Source organism: Salmo trutta, chromosome 29 (assembly GCF_901001165.1).
Source record: "Salmo trutta chromosome 29, fSalTru1.1, whole genome shotgun sequence".
Lineage (NCBI taxonomy): Eukaryota > Metazoa > Chordata > Actinopteri > Salmoniformes > Salmonidae > Salmo > Salmo trutta.
The window spans coordinates 14,229,733-14,251,624 of record NC_042985.1 but is presented as its reverse complement, the minus strand read 5'-3'; the positions used below and the strand labels follow the sequence as shown (position 1 = coordinate 14,251,624).

The window sequence follows — 21,892 nt, the reverse complement described above, 5'->3', positions numbered from 1 at the left end:
TGTTTCTGTGTGTGATGGGCTAGATGGATGTTGGGCTAGGTGTAGAGATGCACAGTTCTTGGCCCATATTCATAAAGTGTCTCAGAGTAGGAGTGCTGATCTAGGGTCATTTGTTCACTTTGAATCCAAGTAAATAAGTGGGGTCACCTTCTCCTAGATCAGCAGTCCTACTCCAAGACACTGTCCTTATGGGCCACAGTATATCAAAGCTTGGTTGGTTTAATCATTTAGGTTGTAATATTCTTGGCTTTGCTACTGCTCGCTCAGTGCTGTGCAACATCACCTGCTGTGTTTGCTAAACAAAACAAAAATGTCAATAAAAATAATAAAGAGAAGCAAGTGATGATGTCATCCAGCTTTTGATTTTCAGCGTTAAAATGTAAAATTTTCTGTAGTCACTAAAAAGTAGAAAATAAACAGTTGGAATTCCAGCACCTGAATCCAGACTCGTGTCATTTCCTTCAATACTGATGTTAGACTCAAAAGTGTATTTCATATGTACAGTACCAGTCAAAAGTGTATTTCATATGTACAGTACCAGTCAAAAGTGTATTTCATATGTACAGTACCAGTCAAAAGTGTATTTCATATGTACAGTACCAGTCAAAAGTGTATTTCATATGTACAGTACCAGTCAAAAGTGTATTTCATATGTACAGTACCAGTCAAAAGTGTATTTCATATGTACAGTACCAGTCAAAAGTGTATTTCATATGTACAGCACCAGTCAAAAGTGTATTTCATATGTACAGCACCAGTCAAAAGTGTATTTCATATGTACAGCACCAGTCAAAAGTGTATTTCATATGTACAGTACCAGTCAAAAGTGTATTTCATATGTACAGCACCAGTCAAAAGTGTATTTCATATGTACAGCACCAGTCAAAAGTGTATTTCATATGTACAGCACCAGTCAAAAGTGTATTTCATATGTACAGCACCAGTCAAAAGTGTATTTCATATGTACAGCACCAGTCAAAAGTGTATTTCATATGTACAGCACCAGTCAAAAGTGTATTTCATATGTACAGCACCAGTCAAAAGTTTGGACACACTTACTCATTCAAGGGTTATTATTTATTATTATTATTATTATTATTATTTATTATTATTATTATATTTTCTACATTGTAAAATAATAGTGAAGACATCAAAACTATGAAATAACACCTATGCAATCATGTAGTAACTAAAAAAGTGTTAAATCAAAATATATTTTATATTTGAGATTCTTCAAAGTAGCCACCCTTTGCCTTGATGACAGCTTTGCACACTCTTGGCATTCTCTCAAACAAATTCATGAGGTAGACACCTGTAATGCATTTAAATTAACAGGTGTGCCTTGTTAAAAGTTAATTTGTGGAATTTCTTTCCTTCTTAATGCGTTTGAGCCAATCAGTTGTGTTGTGACAAGGTATGGTTGGTATACAGAAGATAGTCCTATTTGGTAAAAGACCAAGTCCATATTATGGCAAGAACAGCTCAAATAAGCAAAGAGAAACAACAGTCCATCATTACTTTAACATGAAGGTCAGTCAATCTGGAAAATCTCAAGAACTTTTAAAGTTTCTTCAAGTGCAGTCACAAAAACCATCAAGCATTATGATGAAAGGACACCAATAATAAGAAGAGACTTGCTTGGGCCAAGAAACACAAGCAATGGACATTAGACCAGTGGAAATCTGTCCTTTGGTCTGATGAGTGCAAATTTGAGATTTTTGGTTCCAACCGCCGTGTCTTTGTGAGACACAGAGTAAGTGAACAGATGATGCATGTGTGGTTCCCACCGTGAAGCATGGACGAGGAGGTGTGATGGTGTGGGGTGCTTTGCTGGTGACACTGTCAGTGATTTATTTAGAATTCAAGGCACACTTAACCAGCATGGCTACCATAGCATTCTGCAGCGATATGCCATCCCATCTGATTTGCGCTTAGTCAGACTATAATTTCTTTTTCAACAGGACAATGGCTCAAAACACACTTCCAGGCTGTGTAAGGGCTATTTGACCAAGGAGAGTGATGGTGTGCTGCATCAGATGGCCTGGCCTCCACAATCACCCAACCTCAAACCAATTGAGATGGATTGGGATGAGTTGGACCTCAGAGTGAACGAAAAGCAGCCAACAAGTGCTCAGCATATGTGGGAACTCCTTCAAGACTGTTGGAAAAGCATTCCACGTGACTACCTCATGAAGCTGGTTGAGAGAATGCCAAGAGTGTGCAAAGCTGTCATCGAGGCAAAGGTTGGTTACTTTGAAGAATCTCAAATATAAAATATATTTTGATTTGTTTAAAACTATTTTGGTTACTACATGATTCCATATGTGTTATTTCATAGTTTTGATGTCTTCACTATTATTCTACAATGTAGAAAATAGTAAAAATAAAGAAAAACCCTTGAATGAGTAGGTGTGTCCAAACTTTTGACTGGTACTGTATGTAGTAGATCAAATGTGTTTTGAACTGCAACTGGCACCTCCACCCCTAGGCACTTCACCTCTATAGATTGTTAGCTTACTGCTGCTCTTTAATTATTTGTTACTTTTAGGTATTTTTCTTAAAACTGCATTGTTGGTCAAGGGCTTGTAAGTAAGAATTTCACTGTAAGATCTACACCTGTTGTATTTGGCGCGTGTGACAAATACAATTTGATTTGATTACTATTGACATGTCTCCACCTGTTCTTTTAAATGCCCACTGATACACTGCACTTCTATTCTTCCACCACTAGATTGCAACATAACACAGTGTAACTCAGTCACCTGCAGAGGGATTCCTCCAGCTGATACAGTATGTTGTTCTGCTGAGGTCTCTTTGTGTTGTCATCATCACAGATGCTACAGGGTTTCCTTTGTCCCACGCATGTCAAATTAGTCAAATTTTACCCTTTAAAACCTGTTTTCTGCTTATTTAATTGAATGTCCCACCCATCCAGACATTGTAGGACAGGTTGAATATAGAGAATGGATCAGGGACCAGAGTGGAGACAGACATGCCATAGTTGCATAACAGGTTATCTGTAAGTAGTATTTTATCTGTCCCTTGTTTTGGAATCACACATGCGTGTTCACACACACACGCACAACCGTGAATATAGTTTCAACTATGAACTTCAAGAGCAAGCGGCTTATAGGTCAACAAGTTTGAGTGCAGTAATGAAATACATTACATGACCAAAAGTATGTGGACATCTCCTTCCAATATTATGGGTATTAATATGCAGTTGGTCCCCCCTTTTCTGCTATAACAGCCTCCACTCTTCTGGGAAGGCTTTCCACTAGCAGTTGGAACATTGCTGTGGGGACTTGCTTCCATTCAGCATCAAGACCATTAGTGTGGTCGGGCACTGTTGTTGGGAGATTAGGCCTTGCTCGCAGTCGACATTCCAACTCATCCCAAAGGTGTTCGATGGGGTTGAGGTCAGTGCTCTGTGCAGGCCAGTCAAGTTCTTCCACATCGATCTCGACAAACCATTTCTGTATGGACCTCGCTTTGTGCGTGGGGGCATTGTCATGCTGAAACCTGAAAGGGCCTTCCCCAAACTGTTGCCACAAAGTTGGAAACACAGAATCATCTAGAATGCCATTGTATGCTTTTGCCTCAAGATTTCCCTTCACTGGAACTAAGGGGCCTAGCCCAAAACATGAAAAACAGCCCCAGACCATTATTCCTCCTCCACCAAACTTTACAGTTGGCACTATGCATTGGGGCAGGTAGCGTTCTCCTAGGCATCCGCCAAACCCAGATTAGTCCGTCGGACTGCCAGATGCTCCAGAGTCCAATGGTGACGAGCGTTACATCACCTTAGGCTGCTCGGCCATGCAAACCCATTTCGTGAAGGTCCTGACGAACAGTTATTGTGCTGACGTTGCTTCCAGAGGCAGTTTGGAACTCGGTAGTGAGTGTTGCTTCAGCACTCGGCAGTCCTGTTCTGTGAGCTTGTGTGGCCTACCACTTCACGGCTGAGCCGTTGTTGCACTTAGACGTTTCCATTTCACAATAACAACACTTACAGTTGACCGGGGCATCTCTAGCAGGGAATAAATTTGACAACATGACTTGTTGGAAAGGTGGCATCCTATGACGGTGCCACAGTGAATGTCACCAAGCTCTTCAGTAAGGCCATGTTTGTCTATGGAGATTGCACGGCTGTGTGTGTAACCGATGTGAAATGGCTAGTTAGTTAGCGGTGGTGCGCGCTAATAGCATTTCATTCAGTGACGTCACTCGCTCTGAGACTTGAAGTAGGGTTTCCCCTTGCGTTGCAAGGGCCGTGGCTTTTGTGGCGCGTTGGGTAACGATGCTTCGTGGGGTGTCAGTTGTTGATGTGTGCAAGGGTCCCTGGTTCGAGCCCGGGTTGGGGCGAAGAGAGGGACGGAACCTACACTGTTACATGTGCTCGATTGTATACGTGGCTGAAATAGCCAAATCCACTTTAATGGGTGTCCACAAACTTTTGTATATAAAGTGTAGTTAGGAAGCCACCCTTTGTCATTTTGCAGTGGTAGGATTTATTGTCGTTCTGAATGTATTGTTGCTCTGAGTGAATCTATGACAATTTTTCCTCTGTGAGCAATACATGGTTAACAATATTACTCAAAATTATCAATAGTGAGCATTGAGTAACGAATAAAACATCCCTAATCTTATTATAGGCCTTGTGAGAGATGGTGGCCTGGATTCGTGTTGTCGTTATTGACTGATTCACTGTATTCACTTTCAAAGACAATCAAAGCGCTGACTACTATGCACAGTTCAAACAAAGAAAATCTCAAATTTTAATTGTCAAAGTGCTACGATATTGTCACTCTTTTAATCTGCCTATGCTGCGTTCTCGTGCTATTAGAGTTCCCAGGCGACCCTCCAAATCAGAGTATAAATGGGAAACTCAGAGAAAATGGTCTCGAGTTTACGGCGTTGTGACGTTTCACCACTGACCTTTTGCCTTGCCAACCAAAAGATGACAACTCCAATATTGGTAAAAATGATGTAGCTATTTTGACAATATTGTCAATGTTCAACAATTTAAACAAGCCAACTAACTTTATTATAAACAACGTTAGCTAGTTTGTCAGGCCAGCTAAAATGTGCTAATCATATTGGTTGAAGAACTGTTCAGACCAAAAAGCACATGAATAAAACGAAGTCGTATTTCAGAACTACGAAATCTAAAACCCAGAGGAGCACATCAACGCAGCATTAATGTGTATCTGAACACGTCAAGCACCCAGAACAAAATGTTCACATACAAAATACACGTGCCACGTGCAGACGTGAACGCGCATCCAATCCACCAATCAAATCAGAGCAGTGGCCGTCCCGCTACAATGTATCCATCCTGGCCTGTACTGAGGTGCACTTACACAGAGTTATAATGTTCATTTGAACCATGTTTAGTGTATGCTATTTGTTGTCATCTTGACACATTGTCAAACTGTAACCAAAAAGTTTGTAGATCACGGTTGCTATCGCAGCAGGTTCACTCGAGGGCTGGTACAGGAAAGTGGTCTAGCTGTTGTTGGGACACGTGACTGAGAAAAGACTGCGGCGATCTGTTTTGACACGGGGACATTGCTAGAGAGAGGGGAAGAGAGCACACAAAACGAGTTTATGGATAAGAAAGAGCACACAATATAATTTTGTTGCGAACAGTATGCGCCTGTACTGTGTTGTTGAGCTGGACGAAGTTCGCTAGCCAGCGAACCGTTGTTTTGGAAGAAGGAAAAAAGCTCGCTAGCCACTGCGACAAGTTGGGAAATAAATGGTCAGCTTGTTTTCTGACAAACTTTTGATATGAGAGAAAGCTAGTCAACAATAACTAGGTAACTGACACGAGACGTGGCTACTTTACCTCACTATGTTTCAAGACGACAAGTGGAACTGATGCTTCTGGACAACACGGCGTTTAGCTAACGTTGGCTGTTTTTCAGAATGATCGGGTGAAATAGGTCTGTCCTTTACTCGAGCCCATTGTTATCGGAGGTGGATCACTCTAGCTACCTGCGCGTTGGGGTGTTTTGTTTGAGAAGGTCGTCATCAGATCAGATGCCTGTGTGTTGTTTGTTTGGTCAGCTAGCTAAAGCCACGTTAGCTAAGCCAAATAGGTGAGGTTACAGGAGCACAGCAAGCTGAAAGAGAGAGAGAGAGATGCTTCGTGACGGGACTACTGTCGTGGTTTTGGTGGTGGAATTTGAGACGTTTATTTTTGGGGGGTGGACAGCCAGATTGTCAGCTCAATGCCTTGTTGGCTAGCTAGGTGGTTGATGAAGCAATAACTCGGAGCTAATCTAATGTTTGACGGTCAGATTTAGCTAGCTAGCTCAACTGTTCGTTGGCCAGTTAACAGTGGATCTGACTCGATGGACCTGTACAGTAGCAGTTTGGTAACAAAGCATTGCTTTGTCGGGTAAATTAGGGGGCGATTGGCAGCATACAGGCTACCCAGCTGGTATTGTTGCTTAATGCAATAAGTCAGCAATCCTTTGGAAGATTTGGATCCACACAGTCAGACACACAGCAGTATATTGCTGTCAGGGCTGTGTGGACGGGAGTCTTCAGACCGAAGACAGACAGACAGACAGACAGACAGACAGAGGCTGCCGAGGCTGCCAGATTCCCAGAGGGATCCAGATGACACTGGCTAACATGAAACCAGAGCGAGGTAAGCTGATCTACATGGATTTATTCCATGCCAACAGAAGCTATACTGTTCATGGTATTCGTCTGAGTGAGCCTTCACTACGGTGCCCATCATTGCAGTACTAATAGGGTCATGAGGATCATATTGACATGATCCATCGTTGGCCTGTGTGTGTTGTTGGATCATCAGAATGTAGCCAGCCAGGCAGTCCCCCGGAAGAGGGAGAGGTATGTAACAGCTGGTTAACTCGCTTGCCTGCCTGTGTTGATAACAAAGTAAACCTGACCCAGGCAGGCCAGTGAGGCCACGGGAATTAGGACATTCTGACTGCCAAATTACACAATGGATAGGTAAACAAGATGGCTACAGATATCTGAGCAATGGTTCAATTATAACAACACAATGTCATCTTGTAATTTCTGTCAAAAAGCAGATTTTTGGGGAACAAAACACAGCAGGTCACACGGGCACGGTGGAGCAACTCACTGCATGATAAAACAGCTGTAGCTTCTTTTGTGTGCCTGAGAGCTCTGCGTTATTCTGTCAGTCTGGTATGGGTATGCTGCAATGCTCAAAGCCCTTTGTTCGAACTGAACATCTTCACTGTGACTCTGAATCATCACTATGAACAGAGATTTCGATCTGCTCTCTGCCTTGTGTACTGTCTGTGTGTTTACATGATGTATGATTAACATGAAGTCTGCAGGGCAGCCAGCTTTGTCTGTTTTCATATCAGGTTTATTCAACCGCATCAGCAGTTGTCTGTAATGCCAGCTCTATTAGTAATACATGGACTGTATTGTATGCCCCTGCCTGCCAGTCTAGTCTGCCTGCTTGGACATAGTCTAGTAATGTAGTGATTGCTTCAACATGCTTGTCATTAATCCAAGGTTGGTAATGATTCTTGTAGGGGCAACAACATAACAGCAGCTAGTTGGAGCTCAGAGCAGCTAGCTGATACTCTTTGGCCTTAGCACATTACCTTCAATCAGAAGACATTCAGCTGTTTCTTCTGTACTAGCTTGGTCTCTGTCTACTGTACTGGGACCTGTTGTCACTTGTCAGACAATAGGCAGGGCCTGCAACTACTGCACAGAGGTTTGATGTGGTCACACAGCAACCACTGTCAGACAAAGAAAGCCCAATCAGAGATGGCTTTTCCTACTACACAACAAACCCCACACCATCAGTGTCCTACACCCCCATCTTACTGACACTGTAGTGTAACATGTCTCTCTAGCCAATGTCCGGGTGTAAACATGTTGTCCAACATCAAAAGGCTGAGATTTCACCCCTGCACACTGACTCTGGCTTTACCTTTAAAAAGAACCCAGGGTTCATGGCTCTGACATATGGATGTGGTAAACACACACACTGTACATATAGTAAATAAATCACACACTTACTGTACTACACACTGCAGTTTTTATTTTTGCTTGGCCAATTGTAAACAACAACACAGTTTTACTGAGCTAAAGAGACAGATCTGTCTTTTCCTGCTGGATCTCAAGTGACTGTAGTTGGACTACATTTACATTTGAGTCATTTAGCAGACGCTCTTATCCAGAGCATACATTTTCATATTGTTTTGTACTGGTCCCCCGTGGGAATCAAACACACAACCCTGGCGTTGCAAGTGCCATGCTCTACCAACTGAGCCTTTCTTTCCCTTCCCCCTCATATAGATTCTGTTGTTGGCTCCCTGTCGGTCTGTCACGGTGGTTCTATTAATAATGTCTAATTGCAATAGAAGCTGCTCTGGAGCTGTTCCCATATGACAGGCCAGCCGATGCTCCCACTGTTCTATTGTTATTATGGGACATACTGTTCCTCTGGTTGAAAATGCAGACAGACAGACTGCCCTCCCTGTACTCCATCTATCTCCTCCGTTTATCCTGATCCCGTTCTTCTCTCCTTTCCTGTCTTATCCTCTCCTCCTCCTCCCAGACCCCCTCTCTCCTCATCTCCCTGGCGAGGAAGGTGTTTACGGAGCATTCTAGCCTCTACGCTGAACTAGTGACAGGAGTTAGTTTCTCCAGGCTTTACCCCCGTGGACTTACTGTCTTGATTCACACACCCACAACGTAACAGAGAGAATGTTTAGAGAACGTGTTCTTGTTTTTTTTAGGCTTTTACTTGTTATACAAATTCTGATTCACAAGCGCTTTTTCTTCAACTTTAGATTGCAACCATGTGTGTGAGAAAGGGAAAGGGAGCCATCACAGTGCAGTGTTTAGCTCAGTGCTAAGTGAAGTCATCTGACTGACTTGTTGTTCAACATGTAGGCTAGTGCTGTGGCCCCTGTGCTGGCTGAGAGAGACAAACACAATCGGATGATTATTTAAATCAGCTGTGTAGTGTTAGGGCAAAAACCAAAACGTGCACCCCTTGGGGTCCCGAGGATCGAGTTTGGGAAACCCTGCCCTAATTCTAATCCTAATTGTAACCCTAAACCTAACCCCTAAGCTTAAAATAGCCTTTGTCCTCCCACTATCCTTGTTGGGACAACGATAGGAGAACCAACACACATATTGCACACAGACATGTGTATGTATGTGTGTGTGTGCGTGCACACACACAGCTGTAACAGATCTCATAAAGAGCCATGGCAGACCAGTCACAAAAGAGCAAGGAAATGGTCGGATGTCACACACACACACACACACACACACACACACACACACTAAGTACATAGGCTACAACACACACATGATCTCACAATGAGTCATGGTTCTGGAGAGGAACGAATAAGGGAGGAGAGACAAGGGGGGGAACAAGAAGAATAGATGGGAAGGGGAAGAGAAGAACAAACTGAAACTTCCTGGTCACTGAAAGCATATCGAAGCTTTCTTTACATAAATGTCTACTGGAACGTGCCTTTGAATCAGTGTGTTTTTTTGTTTGTTTGGAGGTGTTTCCTGTTGGACGTCTAACAAGGCGTCTCAGGGGACGTCCACACCCCTCAAACAGATTCCCCCCCCCCCCCCCCCCCCCATAAACTGGGTGGTTCGAGCCCTGAATGCTGATTGGCCGAAAGCCGTGGTATATCAGACCGTATACCATGCCTATGACGAAACATTTATTTTTACTCCTCTAATTATCAAATCAAAATGTATTTGTCACATGCGCCGTATACAACAGGTGTAGACCTTACAGTGAAATGCTTACTTAACCAACAATGCTTTAAGAAGTTAAGAAAAAATAAGTGTTAAGTAAAAAATACAAAATAAAAGTAACAAATAATTAAACAGCAGCAGTAAAATAACAATAGCGAGGCTATATATTTTATTTTATTTTATTTAACGGGGCAAGTCAGTTAAGAACAAATTCTTATTTACAATGATGGTCTACCGGGGAACAACAGGTTAACTGCCTTGATGAGGGGCAGAACAACAGATTTTTACCTTGTCAGCTCAGGGATTCGATCTAGCAACCTTTCGGTTACTGGCCCAACGCTCTAACCACTAGGCTACCTGCTGGTTACTGGCCCAACGCTCTAACCACTAGGCTACCTGCTGGTTACTGGCCCAACGCTCTAACCACTAGGCTACCTGCTGTCCCATATACAGGGAGTACCGGTACAGAGTCAATGTGTGGGGGCACCGGTTAGTCGAGGTAATTGAGGTAATATGAACATGTAGGTAGAGTTAGTGTCTATGCATAGATTATAAACAGAGAGTAGCAGCAGCGTAAAGAGGGGTGTGGGTAGCCCTTTGATTTGCTGTTCAGGAGTCTTATGGCTTGGGGGTAGAAGCTGTTAATACCAATTACGTTGGTAACCAGTTTATAATAGCAATAAGGCACCTCGGGGGGGGTTTGTGATATATGGCCAATATAGCACGGCTAAGGGCTGTGTCCTAACACTCCTCGTTGCGGCGCGCATAAGAGCAGCCCTATTGTCCATATACCACACCCCCTCTGGCCTTATTGCTTAATTAGCCCATCGCCGAAGGCCCCGAACAGCCAGTAGAGCACAGAGTTGAGGGAACTCTCACCGCCAGCCAGGCCCGACAGAACAATCAGACAGTCAATCTGACTATTATGCCAACCTTCTTGCAGTGATTCACCTACAACAGGTGTTTTGTTATTCACCATACACACAGGCAGGTATAAAAGGACAGGCGTTATGTTATTTCACTAACCAGACAGAATGACAGGCATTATGTTATTTCACTAACCAGACAGAATGACAGGCATGTTATTTCACTAACCAGACAGAATGACAGGCAGGTATAAAAGGACAGGCGTTATGTTATTTCACTAACCAGACAGAATGACAGGCGGGTATAAAAGGACAGGCGTTATGTTATTTCACTAACCAGACAGAATGACAGGCGGGTATAAAAGGACAGGCGTTATGTTATTTCACTAACCAGACAGAATGACAGGCGGGTATAAAAGGACAGGCGTTATGTTATTTCACTAACCAGACAGAATGACAGGCGGGTATAAAAGGACAGGCGTTATGTTATTTCACTAACCAGACAGAATGACAGGCGGGTATAAAAGGACAGGCGTTATGTTATTTCACTAACCAGACAGAATGACAGGCGGGTATAAAAGGACAGGCGTTATGTTATTTCACTAACCAGACAGAATGACAGGCGGGTATAAAAGGACAGGCGTTATGTTATTTCACTAACCAGACAGAATGACAGGCGGGTATAAAAGGACAGGCGTTATGTTATTTCACTAACCAGACAGAATGACAGGCGGGTATAAAAGGACAGGCGTTATGTTATTTCACTAACCAGACAGAATGACAGGCGGGTATAAAAGGACAGGCGTTATGTTATTTCACTAACCAGACAGAATGACAGGCGGGTATAAAAGGACAGGCGTTATGTTATTTCACTAACCAGACAGAATGACAGGCGTTATGTTATTTCACTAACCAGACAGAATGACAGGCAGGTATAAAAGGACAGGCGTTATGTTATTTCACTAACCAGACAGAATGACAGGCGGGTATAAAAGGACAGGCGTTATGTTATTTCACTAACCAGACAGAATGACAGGCGGGTATAAAAGGACAGGCGTTATGTTATTTCACTAACCAGACAGAATGACAGGCGGGTATAAAAGGACAGGCGTTATGTTATTTCACTAACCAGACAGAATGACAGGCGGGTATAAAAGGACAGGCGTTATGTTATTTCACTAACCAGACAGAATGACAGGCAGGTACAGCGACAGGTGTTTTTGTTCTCACAGAAAGGGTTAGTCATGTCTGATCACTGGGATGTAGGTCTATGTTGTGTTTTGACATGCTGGATGTGTCACGCTGACTGTCTTTGTAGACCTCTGGGCTCCAAAACATGCCTATTGTTTTTCTTTTGTCAATAATAATAAACCTGTTATTATTAAAGGTGCGGTATGTAACTTGAACATAAAAGTGCTCTGACAGGTTCCTGTGTTGGCCGGTACTGTAGTTCAGTTCCAGTTCAGCGTGTGATTCGGCTCCAACCAGTCCTCCCAGTAATGCTCTTATGTAACTGGGGGTCTTATCTGGCTCACGCTGGCCTGACACACACACACAGGCTCACGCTGGCCTGACACACACACACAGGCTCACGCTGGCCTGACACACACACAGGCTCACGCTCACACACACACAAGCTTAGTGGTCACTCGGGCTCATGCCTGACACACACACACTCAGGCTCAGTGGTTGCTCTTGCTCATGCCTGACACACACACACTCAGGCTCAGTGGTTGCTCTTGCTCATGCCTGACACACACACACTCAGGCTCAGTGGTTGCTCTTGCTCATGCCTGACACACACACACACACACACAGGCTCAGTGGTTGCTCTTGCTCATGCCTGACACACACACACACACACAGGCTCAGTGGTTGCTCTTGCTCATGCCTGACACACACACACACTCAGGCTCAGTGGTTGCTCTTGCTCATGCCTGACACACACACACACAGGCTCAGTGGTTGCTCTTGCTCATGCCTGACACACACACACTCAGGCTCAGTGGTTGCTCGGGCTCATAACCAGCACGGGACGTAAGTGTGTTGACCCGACCGGTTCTGTGTTAGTGACATCATCAGCTCCTGTGTGCCGGTCACCTCCTGTGCCCCTGTGGCTCCTCCCCCATGGTTGCGCTCAGCCAACCGGCAGCCATCTCAGCAGGAACAGTAGGAACCATCTGGCCCGCTCAGTTTCCTCCTGGCAGGGGGAAGGATTAGCAGAGCGCACCACTCTCTATGCCTTCCCTGGCCCATATATGATGCTCTGTAATATGGGCTGCATGTCAAAGTTCTATTTTGGCCTTTTCTCCTCTTTCCTGTGATATGGGCTGCATGTCAATAGTTTACATTGGCTTCCTCTCATCTTCTCTCTCCTTCCTCACTGATTGAAAAAGACCTGTGTTCAGAATCAGATCAGTGCAGATCAAGATGAGGAGACCACTAGAGGAAAGTAACAGACTATTGACAATTTCACACACATCCCATAGTTGGAGCTGAGTAGAGTCCCCTTGCTGGGTCAGATTCCTCTTGGCCAACAACAACACACCTCCCTCCAAAAGTCAGCCAACAGCTTTACTGTTCTAAACATGGCCGCCCACCACCATGCATGGTTGCCTTCTCCCACTCACATGTTGTTGCTATATCTGAGATGAACTCCCACATGGTTAGTCAGCTTGCTGCTTGTTCTGTTGCTTTATTTTAGTAACAAGGTCAACATAGTCCAAACCAGATGATTGGTCTGCCTGTGCTGTGCCCCTGTTTAAAGGCATCTGGAAAGAGAGCTGTCTATTGACACAATATGTAGGTTTGAATACATTGTGGAGCATAGACGACTATCAGTAGCCTCTTGGCCTGTATCTAACGCTGGCCTCTACACGATAACCAGCAACAGAGGAATTGGTAAAAGCACAACTAGTTTGGCAAGTGGCCGCCAGTCTAGATACATATCAATCAAATGTTTTTATAGAGCCCTTTTTACAACAGCAGTTGTCACAAAGTGCTTATACAGAGACCGAGCTGAATACCCCAGAGAGCAAGCAATGCGGATGTAGAGGCACGGTGGCTAGGATAAACTATCTAGAAAGGCAGGAACCAGGCTCTGAGGGGTGGCCAGTCCTCTTCTGGCTGTGCCGGGTGGAGATTCTAAGAGTACATGGCCATTAAGGCGAGATCGTTCTTCAAGATGTTTCCAACGTTCATAGAAGACCAGCAGGGTCAAATAATAATCACAATGGTTGTAGAGGGTGCAAGAGGTCAACACCTCGGGAGTTAGTTGGCTTTTCATAGCCAGCTAGATCGACATGTTAGTCGTCTGACCTCTATCTATTGCAGAGAAGAACCACCCATGACCCGGCTAGGTCAGTCAGTCATACAGACATGTATTAGGCCATGGCTGGCCAGCTCCAGTTCAGTTCAGCACTTTAACAAGTCTGACTGCCACACTTTCCATGGCCTTTGGAGCGTTGTTGACGTTGCTCAATTTGTCCTCTGTGTCAGAAATGTAATCTCCTGAGAGCTGTAGGTCAGAGGGGTGTGTTTGTGGGTTCAACCAAGGCCAGATAGACCCGGCTCAGCCAGCAGGAGAGACCAGCTGAGTGTGCAAAACACACACAATCTGAATTCTCTAACATGTGGCTGATTGGGGGGGGGCTGTAAACTCCTCAAAACCTAGGTTAAAGGGCAGAGCACAGACTATCAGTCTACAGAGTATAAAGTAAAGTGTAGTTGTGCTCAGAGTCCGCTGTTGAGGCCGTAGTGGGTACACAGCGGTGAGTACTACCCTGCTGTCCTACCCTGTGCTGTGCCGGGCACTCTGCCAGTTACGTAATCAGTATTAGTGGGACAAAGAGTGGGCTTCTGCAGAGAGAGAGCACTGGCTCTGGAGGCCTTTACACCCAGGCTAGTGAGGCCATGATCAGGGCTAGTCTGGTCAGGGTCACCTGTAATGGTAAACATCAAGGCCTTCAGAGCTGACCCCAGTCCACACAGGACCATGATTAAAAGCTTTAGCGAGGCTGAATGCTCTCGTTAGACTCGTCACTAGTGGTAGTGTTTTAAATTAGCAGTTGGGCTCAAGTAAAAGCTTAATCTGGTGTGTGTGTGAAAGCCCTTCTGTTGCAGCAGCTAGTAATGAGGGTTTGAGATGTGTGTGTCCGTTGGGCCTGGTGTGTTTGAGAGGTCCAGACAATAGCAGCCGGAGCAGCTGAGTTCACAGTAGCAGAAAGAGAGAACTGTACCCAACCCTCTAAGCCAATCAGAAGGCATCTGTGTGTTGCTATGTGTGCTGTGAATCTGCCCCTTTGTGTAAAGAGAGGGGGGGTAGATAAAGGGAACAAAGAGAGAGCTCTCAGGAAACTGTAAATTGAACATGTCTAAACTTCAAACTCTATTCTCTTTATTGTTCCTACATGTGATTTCAGGGCAGGCCAACATCACATAGAACAGGAAACTGCATCTTTGTATTGACAACACTTTTCTGTTTGCTTGCCGCTACAGTGTAGGCTAGTTAGTGTTTTTGTAACTTAAATCAGAGCTCCTGTAGAGTGGGCTGGACTGCTGTCTGTTTCAGTCACTGAGGCACAGATTAGACCTCACGGAGAACAAAGAGTCTGTAAGAACACACACACACACACACACACACACACACACACACACACACACACACACACACACACACACACACACACTCTCAGTGACAGACAGTCATGTCATAGATGAGTCACACACATGTGACTCATGTGCCACTGGAAACACACACACAGATTCACACACGCTCACACACAGACCCAACTCATTCCAGCACACACAGAATCCCTGTGACGGGACATTAACATGATCTGTGTGTTGCCAGGGCAACCCTTTGTCCCCATGCAAAATAGATGTGCACTATGACCAGAGGAGGAGAGGAACCTCAGGGCTGTATGTGTTCACTGGTTTGTGTTGAGGTGTGTTAGCTGCTGGTGTGTGTTGAGGTGTGTTAGCTGCTGGTGTGTGTTGAGGTGTGTCAGCTGCTGGTGTGTGTTGAGGTGTGTCAGCTGCTGGTGTGTGTTGAGGTGTGTCAGCTGCTGGTGTGTGTTGAGGTGTGTCAGCTGCTGGTGTGTGTTGAGGTGTGTTAGCTGCTGGTATGTGTTGAGGTGTGTCAGCTGCTGGTGTGTGTTGCGGTGTGTTAGCTGGTTAATGCTGGGTGGTGTTAGTGGGGGTATGGTTAATGCTGGTTGGTGTTAGTGGGGGTATTGTTAATACTGGGTGGTGTTAGTGGGGGTATGGTTAATGCTGGTTGGTGTTAGTGGGGGTATGGTTAATGCTGGGTGGTGTTAGTGGGGTGTATGGTTAATGCTGGTTGGTGTTAGTGGGGGTATGGTTAATGCTGGGTGGTGTTAGTGGGGGTATGGTTAATGCTGGGTGGTGTTAGTGGGTGTATGGTTAATGCTGGGTGGTGTTAGTGGGGGTATGGTTAATGCTGGGTGGTGTTAGTGGGGGTATGGTTAATGCTGGTTGGTGTTAGTGGGGGTATGGTTAATGCTGGTTGGTGTTAGTGGGGGTATGGTTAATGCTGGGTGGTGTTAGTGGGGGTATGGTTAATGCTGGTTGGTGTTAGTGGGGGGATAGGGTTAATGCTGGGTGGTGTTACTGGGTGTATGGTTAATGCTGGTTGGTGTTAATGCTGGGTGGTGTTAGTGGGGGTATGGTTAATGCTGGGTGGTGTTAGTGGGGGTATGGTTAATGCTGGGTGGTGTTAGTGGGTGTATGGTTAATGCTGGGTGGTGTTAGTGGGGGGATAGGGTTAATGCTGGGTGGTGTTAGTGGGGGTATGGTTAATGCTGGTTGGTGTTAGTGGGTGTATGGTTAATGCTGGGTGGTGTTAGTGGGGGTATGGTTAATGCTGGTTGGTGTTAGTGGGGGGATAGGGTTAATGCTGGGTGGTGTTAGTAGGGGTATGGTTAGTGTTGTGTAGTTGTAGTGTAATATATCCACTCACTGTGTGTGTGTGGGTGGGTGGAGAGAGGCAGGGGCTCGAGGGAGGGTGTGAATTGTATGGCACATTACTAGGTAGTAGCCACACACCACCTCTCCTCCAGGTTAGATACTGTCCCTGCTAGACTAACCAGGGGTCAACAATGTCAACCAGGTATTGATGACCAGGAGAGGGTTCATAATGATCTGGCCTTGGTTTGGAACAGAGGACAATTCTATTACAACTGAACTGATAGCAGCCTTGATGATACACACATGATCTCCCCTCTCAGTGCTTATGTCTCATCAGTTATACTTGTGACATCTGTTTCTCTGGACTAGTGTGGGAACCTGGAGATTCAGCAAAGAGAGCGAGAAGGTGTGTGTGTGTCCAGGAGAGAGAGAAAGTGTGTGTGTGTCCAGAAGGAGAGAGAGAAAGTGTGTGTCCAGAAGGAGAGAGAGAAAGTGTGTGTGTGTGTGTGTGTCCAGAAGGGGAGAGAGAAAGTGTGTGTGTGTGTGTGTGTGTGTCCAGAAGGAGAGAGAGAAAGTGTGTGTGTGTGTGTTCAGAAGGAGAGAGAGAAAGTGTGTGTGTGTGTGTGTCCAGAAGGAGAGAGAGAAAGTGTGTGTGTGTGTCCAGAAGGAGAGAGAGAAAGTGTGTGTGTGTGTGTCCAGAAGGAGAGAGAGAAAGTGTGTGTGTGTGTGTGTCCAGAAGGAGAGAGAGAAAGTGTGTGTGTGTGTGTCCAGAAGGAGAGAGAGAAAGTGTGTGTGTGTGTGTCCAGAAGGAGAGAGAAAGTGTGTGTGTGTGTCCAGAAGGAGAGAGAGAAAGTGTGTGTGTGTCCAGAAGGAGAGAGAGAAAGTGTGTGTGTGTCCAGAAGGAGAGAGAGAAAGTGTGTGTGTGTGTGTGTGTGTGTCCAGAAGGAGAGAGAGAAAGTGTGTGTGTGTGTGTGTCCAGAAGGAGAGAGAAAGTGTGTGTGTGTGTCCAGAAGGGGAGAGAGAAAGTGTGTGTGTGTCCAGAAGGAGAGAGAGAAAGTGTGTGTGTGTCCAGAAGGAGAGAGAGAAAGTGTGTGTGTGTCCAGAAGGAGAGAGAGAAAGTGTGTGTGTGTGTCCAGAAGGAGAGAGAGAAAGTGTGTGTTTGTCCAGAAGGAGAGAGAGAAAGTGTGTGTGTGTGTGTGTGTGTCCAGAAGGAGAGAGAGAAAGTGTGTGTGTGTGTGTGTGTCCAGAAGGAGAGAGAGAAAGTGTGTGTGTGTGTCCAGAAGGAGAGAGAGAAAGTGTGTGTGTGTGTGTCCAGAAGGAGAGAGAGAAAGTGTGTGTGTGTGTGTGTGTGTGTGTGTCCAGAAGGAGAGAGAGAAAGTGTGTGTGTGTGTGTGTGTCCAGAAGGAGAGAGAGAAAGTGTGTGTGTGTGTGTGTGTCCAGAAGGAGAGAGAGAAAGTGTGTGTGTGTCCAGAAGGAGAGAGAGAAAGTGTGTGTGTGTGTCCAGAAGGAGAGAGAAAGTGTGTGTGTGTGTCCAGAAGGAGAGAGAAAGTGTGTGTGTGTGTCCAGAAGGAGAGAGAAAGTGTGTGTGTGTGTGTCCAGAAGGAGAGAGAAAGTGTGTGTGTGTGTCCAGAAGGAGAGAGAAAGTGTGTGTGTGTGTCCAGAAGGAGAGAGAAAGTGTGTGTGTGTGTCCAGAAGGAGAGAGAAAGTGTGTGTTTGTCCAGAAGGAGAGAGAGAAAGTGTGTGTGTGTGTGTGTGTCCAGAAGGAGAGAGAAAGTGTGTGTGTGTGTCCAGAAGGAGAGAGAAAGTGGGTGTTAGCCCATGAGTTAATCAGCTTGTCTTCTAGCTGAGGCCTAAAAAAACAACAGCAGTATTCTTTGTACTATAGCACTATACAGCAGACCTAAACATGACTACATTATCTATTAACTACACACACACCCTCTCCCCTGTACGAATCCAGCACCCTGGGGGATGTTTTACACACCCTGTGACGTGTGTGTGTGTGTGTGTGTGTGTGTGTGTGCACTAGGCCAGCTGATCAGTGGGCTCTGTTCCAGCTCCTCTCCAGGACAGCAGCAGTAGTTCTATTAATAAGACCTGCGTGCTGCTCTGCAGTCAGTCCGCTCTTTATAAACCTCTCCTCTTACATAATGCACACATTCTCACACGATACACACACTAAAAACAGAAAGCTGACACCAGAGCAGCCATGTCCCATATTTCTCTGGCCTATCCCACTGGAAAGGAGGATCTCTCTCTCTTTCCCTCCTTATTCTCCCTCCTTTGTTTCCCTCTCTCTTTCCCTCCTGCCAGAGCTTTACATTTAGCCTACTCCACTGGGAGGAAGCAGAGGGTTAGCAGAGCAGATCACTGTATAGGAAGTGCTATAGGCTGCTCCTCTCCCTTCTCACTCCACCTTTCCTATAGCCATTAGCCAGTCAGAGCTGGGTTTCTCTCCCCGACCCCCTCTCCAACTCCCTAAGTCTCAGCCTACAACTGGCTGCAGCCCTCTCCCCTGATCCATGTTTGGACACTGTGTTAACTAACCTCCAGACGAGCTTCAACGCCATACAACTCTCCTTCCGTGGCCTCCAACTGCTCTTAAATACAAGTAAAACTAAATGCATGCTCTTCAACCGATCACTGCCCCGCACCTGCTCACCCGTCCAGCATCACTACTCTGGACGGTTCTGACTTAGAGTATGTGGACAACTACAAATACCTGGGTGTCTGGTTAGACTGTAAACTCTCCTTCCAGACTCACATGAAGCATCTCCAATCCAAAATTAAATCTAGAATCGGCTTCCTATATCGCAACAAAGCATCCTTCACTCATGCTGCCAAACATACCCTCGTAAAACTGACCATCCTACCGATCCTCGACTTCGGTGATGTCATCTATAAAATAGCCTCCAACACTCTACTCAACAAACTGGATGCAGTCTATCACAGTGCCATCCGTTTTGTCACCAAAGCCCCATACACTACCCACCATTGCGACCTGTACGCTCTCGTTGGTTGGCCCTCGCTTCATACTCGTCGCCAAACCCACTGGCTACAGGTTATCTACAAGTCTCTGCTAGGTAAAGCCCCGCCTTATCTCAGCTCACTGGTCACCATAGCAGCACCCACTCGTAGCACACGCTCTCACTGGTCACCCCCAAAGCCAATTCTTCCTTTGGTCGTCTCTCCTTCCAGTTCTCTGCTGCCAATGACTGGAACGAACTGCAAAAATCTCTGAAGCTGGAGACTCATATCTCCCTCACTAGCTTTAAGCACCAGCTGTCAGAGCAGCTCACAGATCACTGCACCTGTACATAGCCCATCTGTAAACAGCCCATCTGTCTACCTACCTCATCCCCATACTGTATTTATTTATTTATTTTGCTCCTTTGCACCCCAGTATCTCTACCTGCACATTAATCTTCTGCACATCTACCATTCCCGTGTTTAATTGCTATTTTGTAATTACTTCTCTACCATGGCCTATTTAAATAAAGGTGAAATAAAATGTTCTCTGTGCTGTTTCTGTCTCGATCCCACTCTGTGTCTGTGTTGACTGTTCTTTCTCCATGTGCAGAGAGCAGCTCTGAGCACGTGGGAGGAGTTCCCTGGAAGAATGTGTGTGTGACTGCCTGACACACACACAAACAAATACACACACAAACAAATACAGACATATATATATATATATGATTGACAATAAAATTCACATGCTGTTGTGCAAATGGAATAGACAACAGGTGGAAATTATAGGCAATAAGCAAGACACCCCCAATAAAGGAGTGGTTCTGCAGGTGGACCACAGACCACTTCTCAGTTCCTATGCTTCCTGGTGCTTTCACTCTAGTGGTAGCATGAGACGGAGTCTACAACCCACACAAGTGGCTCAGGTAGTGCAGCTCATCCAGGATGGCACATCAATGTGAGCTGTGGCAAGGTTTGCTGTGTCTGTGTCCAGAGCATGGAGGCGCTACCAGGAGACAGGCCAGTACATCAGGAGACGTGGAGGAGGGCATCAACCCAGCAGCAGGACCGCTACCTCCGCCTTTGTGCAAGGAGGAGCAGGAGGAGCACTGCCAGAGCCCTGCAAAATGACCTCCAGCAGGCCACAAATGTGCATGTGTCTGCTCAAACGGTCAGAAACAGACTCCATGAGGGTGGTATGAGGGCCCAACGTCCACAGGTGGGGGTTGTGCTTACAGCCCAACACCGTGCAGGACGTTTGGCATTTGCCAGAGAATACCAAGATTGGCAAATTGGCCACTGGCGCCCTGTGCTCTTCACAGATGAAAGCAGGTTCACACTGAGCACGTGACAGACGTGACAGAGTCTGGAGATGCCGTGGAGAACGTTCTGCTGCCTGCAACATCCTCCAGCATGACCGGTTTGGTGGTGGGTCAGTCATGGTGTGGGGTGGCATTTCTTTGGGGGGCCGCACAGCCCTCCATGTGCTCGCCAGAGGTAGCCTGACTGCCATTAGGTACCGAGATGAGATCCTCAGACCCCTTGTGAGACCATATGCTGGTGCGGTTGGCCCTGGGTTCCTCCTAATGCAAGACAATGCTAGACCTCATGTGGCTGGAGTGTGTCAGCAGTTCCTGCAAGAGGAAGGCATTGATGCTATGGACTGGCCCGCCCGTTCCCCAGACCTGAATCCAATTGAGCACATCTGGGACATCATGTCTCGCTCCATCCACCAACGCCACGTTGCACCACAGACTGTCCAGGAGTTGGCGGATGCTTTAGTCCAGGTCTGGGAGGAGATCCCTCAGGAGACCATCCGCCACCTCATCAGGAGCATGCCCAGGCGTTGTAAGGAGGTCATACAGGCACATGGAGGCCACACACACTACTGAGCCTCATTTTGACTTGTTTTAAGGACATTACATCAAAGTTGGATCAGCCTGTAGTGTGGTTTTCCACTTTAATTTTGAGTGTGACTCCAAATCCAGACCTCCATGGGTTGATAAATTGGATTTCCATTGATTATTTTTGTGTGATTTTGTTGTTAGCACATTCAACTATGTAAAGAAAAAGTATTTAATAAGATTATTTCTTTCATTCAGATCTAGGATGTGTTGTTTAAGTGTTCCTTTATTATTTTGAGCAGTATATATATATATATATATATATACACATACACATACACACAGAGAGAGAGAGAGACACACAGCGAACCCCAGAGCCAGCTGAGAGGCTCTTTGTTAGAGCTGGGTTGTAGGGAGGACAGGGCTCTGTTTGAACATAACCTCTCTGTTGCTCCACCCTAACCCAACCCTCCTAACCCAACCCTCCTAACCCAGCCCTCCTAACCCAACCCTGACCGGACAGACACTACA

At 45.7% G+C, this 21,892-nt stretch overlaps 1 protein-coding gene and 1 long non-coding RNA gene across 2 annotated transcripts in view; both read left to right on the top strand.

The window, feature by feature from the left end:
- Window positions 1-5,181: 5,181 nt before the first annotated feature.
- LOC115166981 (protein FAM214A) overlaps window positions 5,182-21,892 on the top strand; it is a 32,487-nt gene continuing 15,776 nt past the window's right edge. The window contains exon 1 of the mRNA XM_029720969.1: window positions 5,182-6,661. Within this exon, the coding sequence (XP_029576829.1) occupies window positions 6,631-6,661 (31 nt within the window). The 5' untranslated portion in view covers window positions 5,182-6,630. The remainder of the gene's footprint in view (window positions 6,662-21,892) is intronic.
- Window positions 10,463-11,825, top strand: LOC115166984 (uncharacterized). Its single transcript, XR_003870416.1, has 2 exons — window positions 10,463-10,978; window positions 11,555-11,825. It is a non-coding gene; the product is annotated as an uncharacterized LOC115166984 (long non-coding RNA).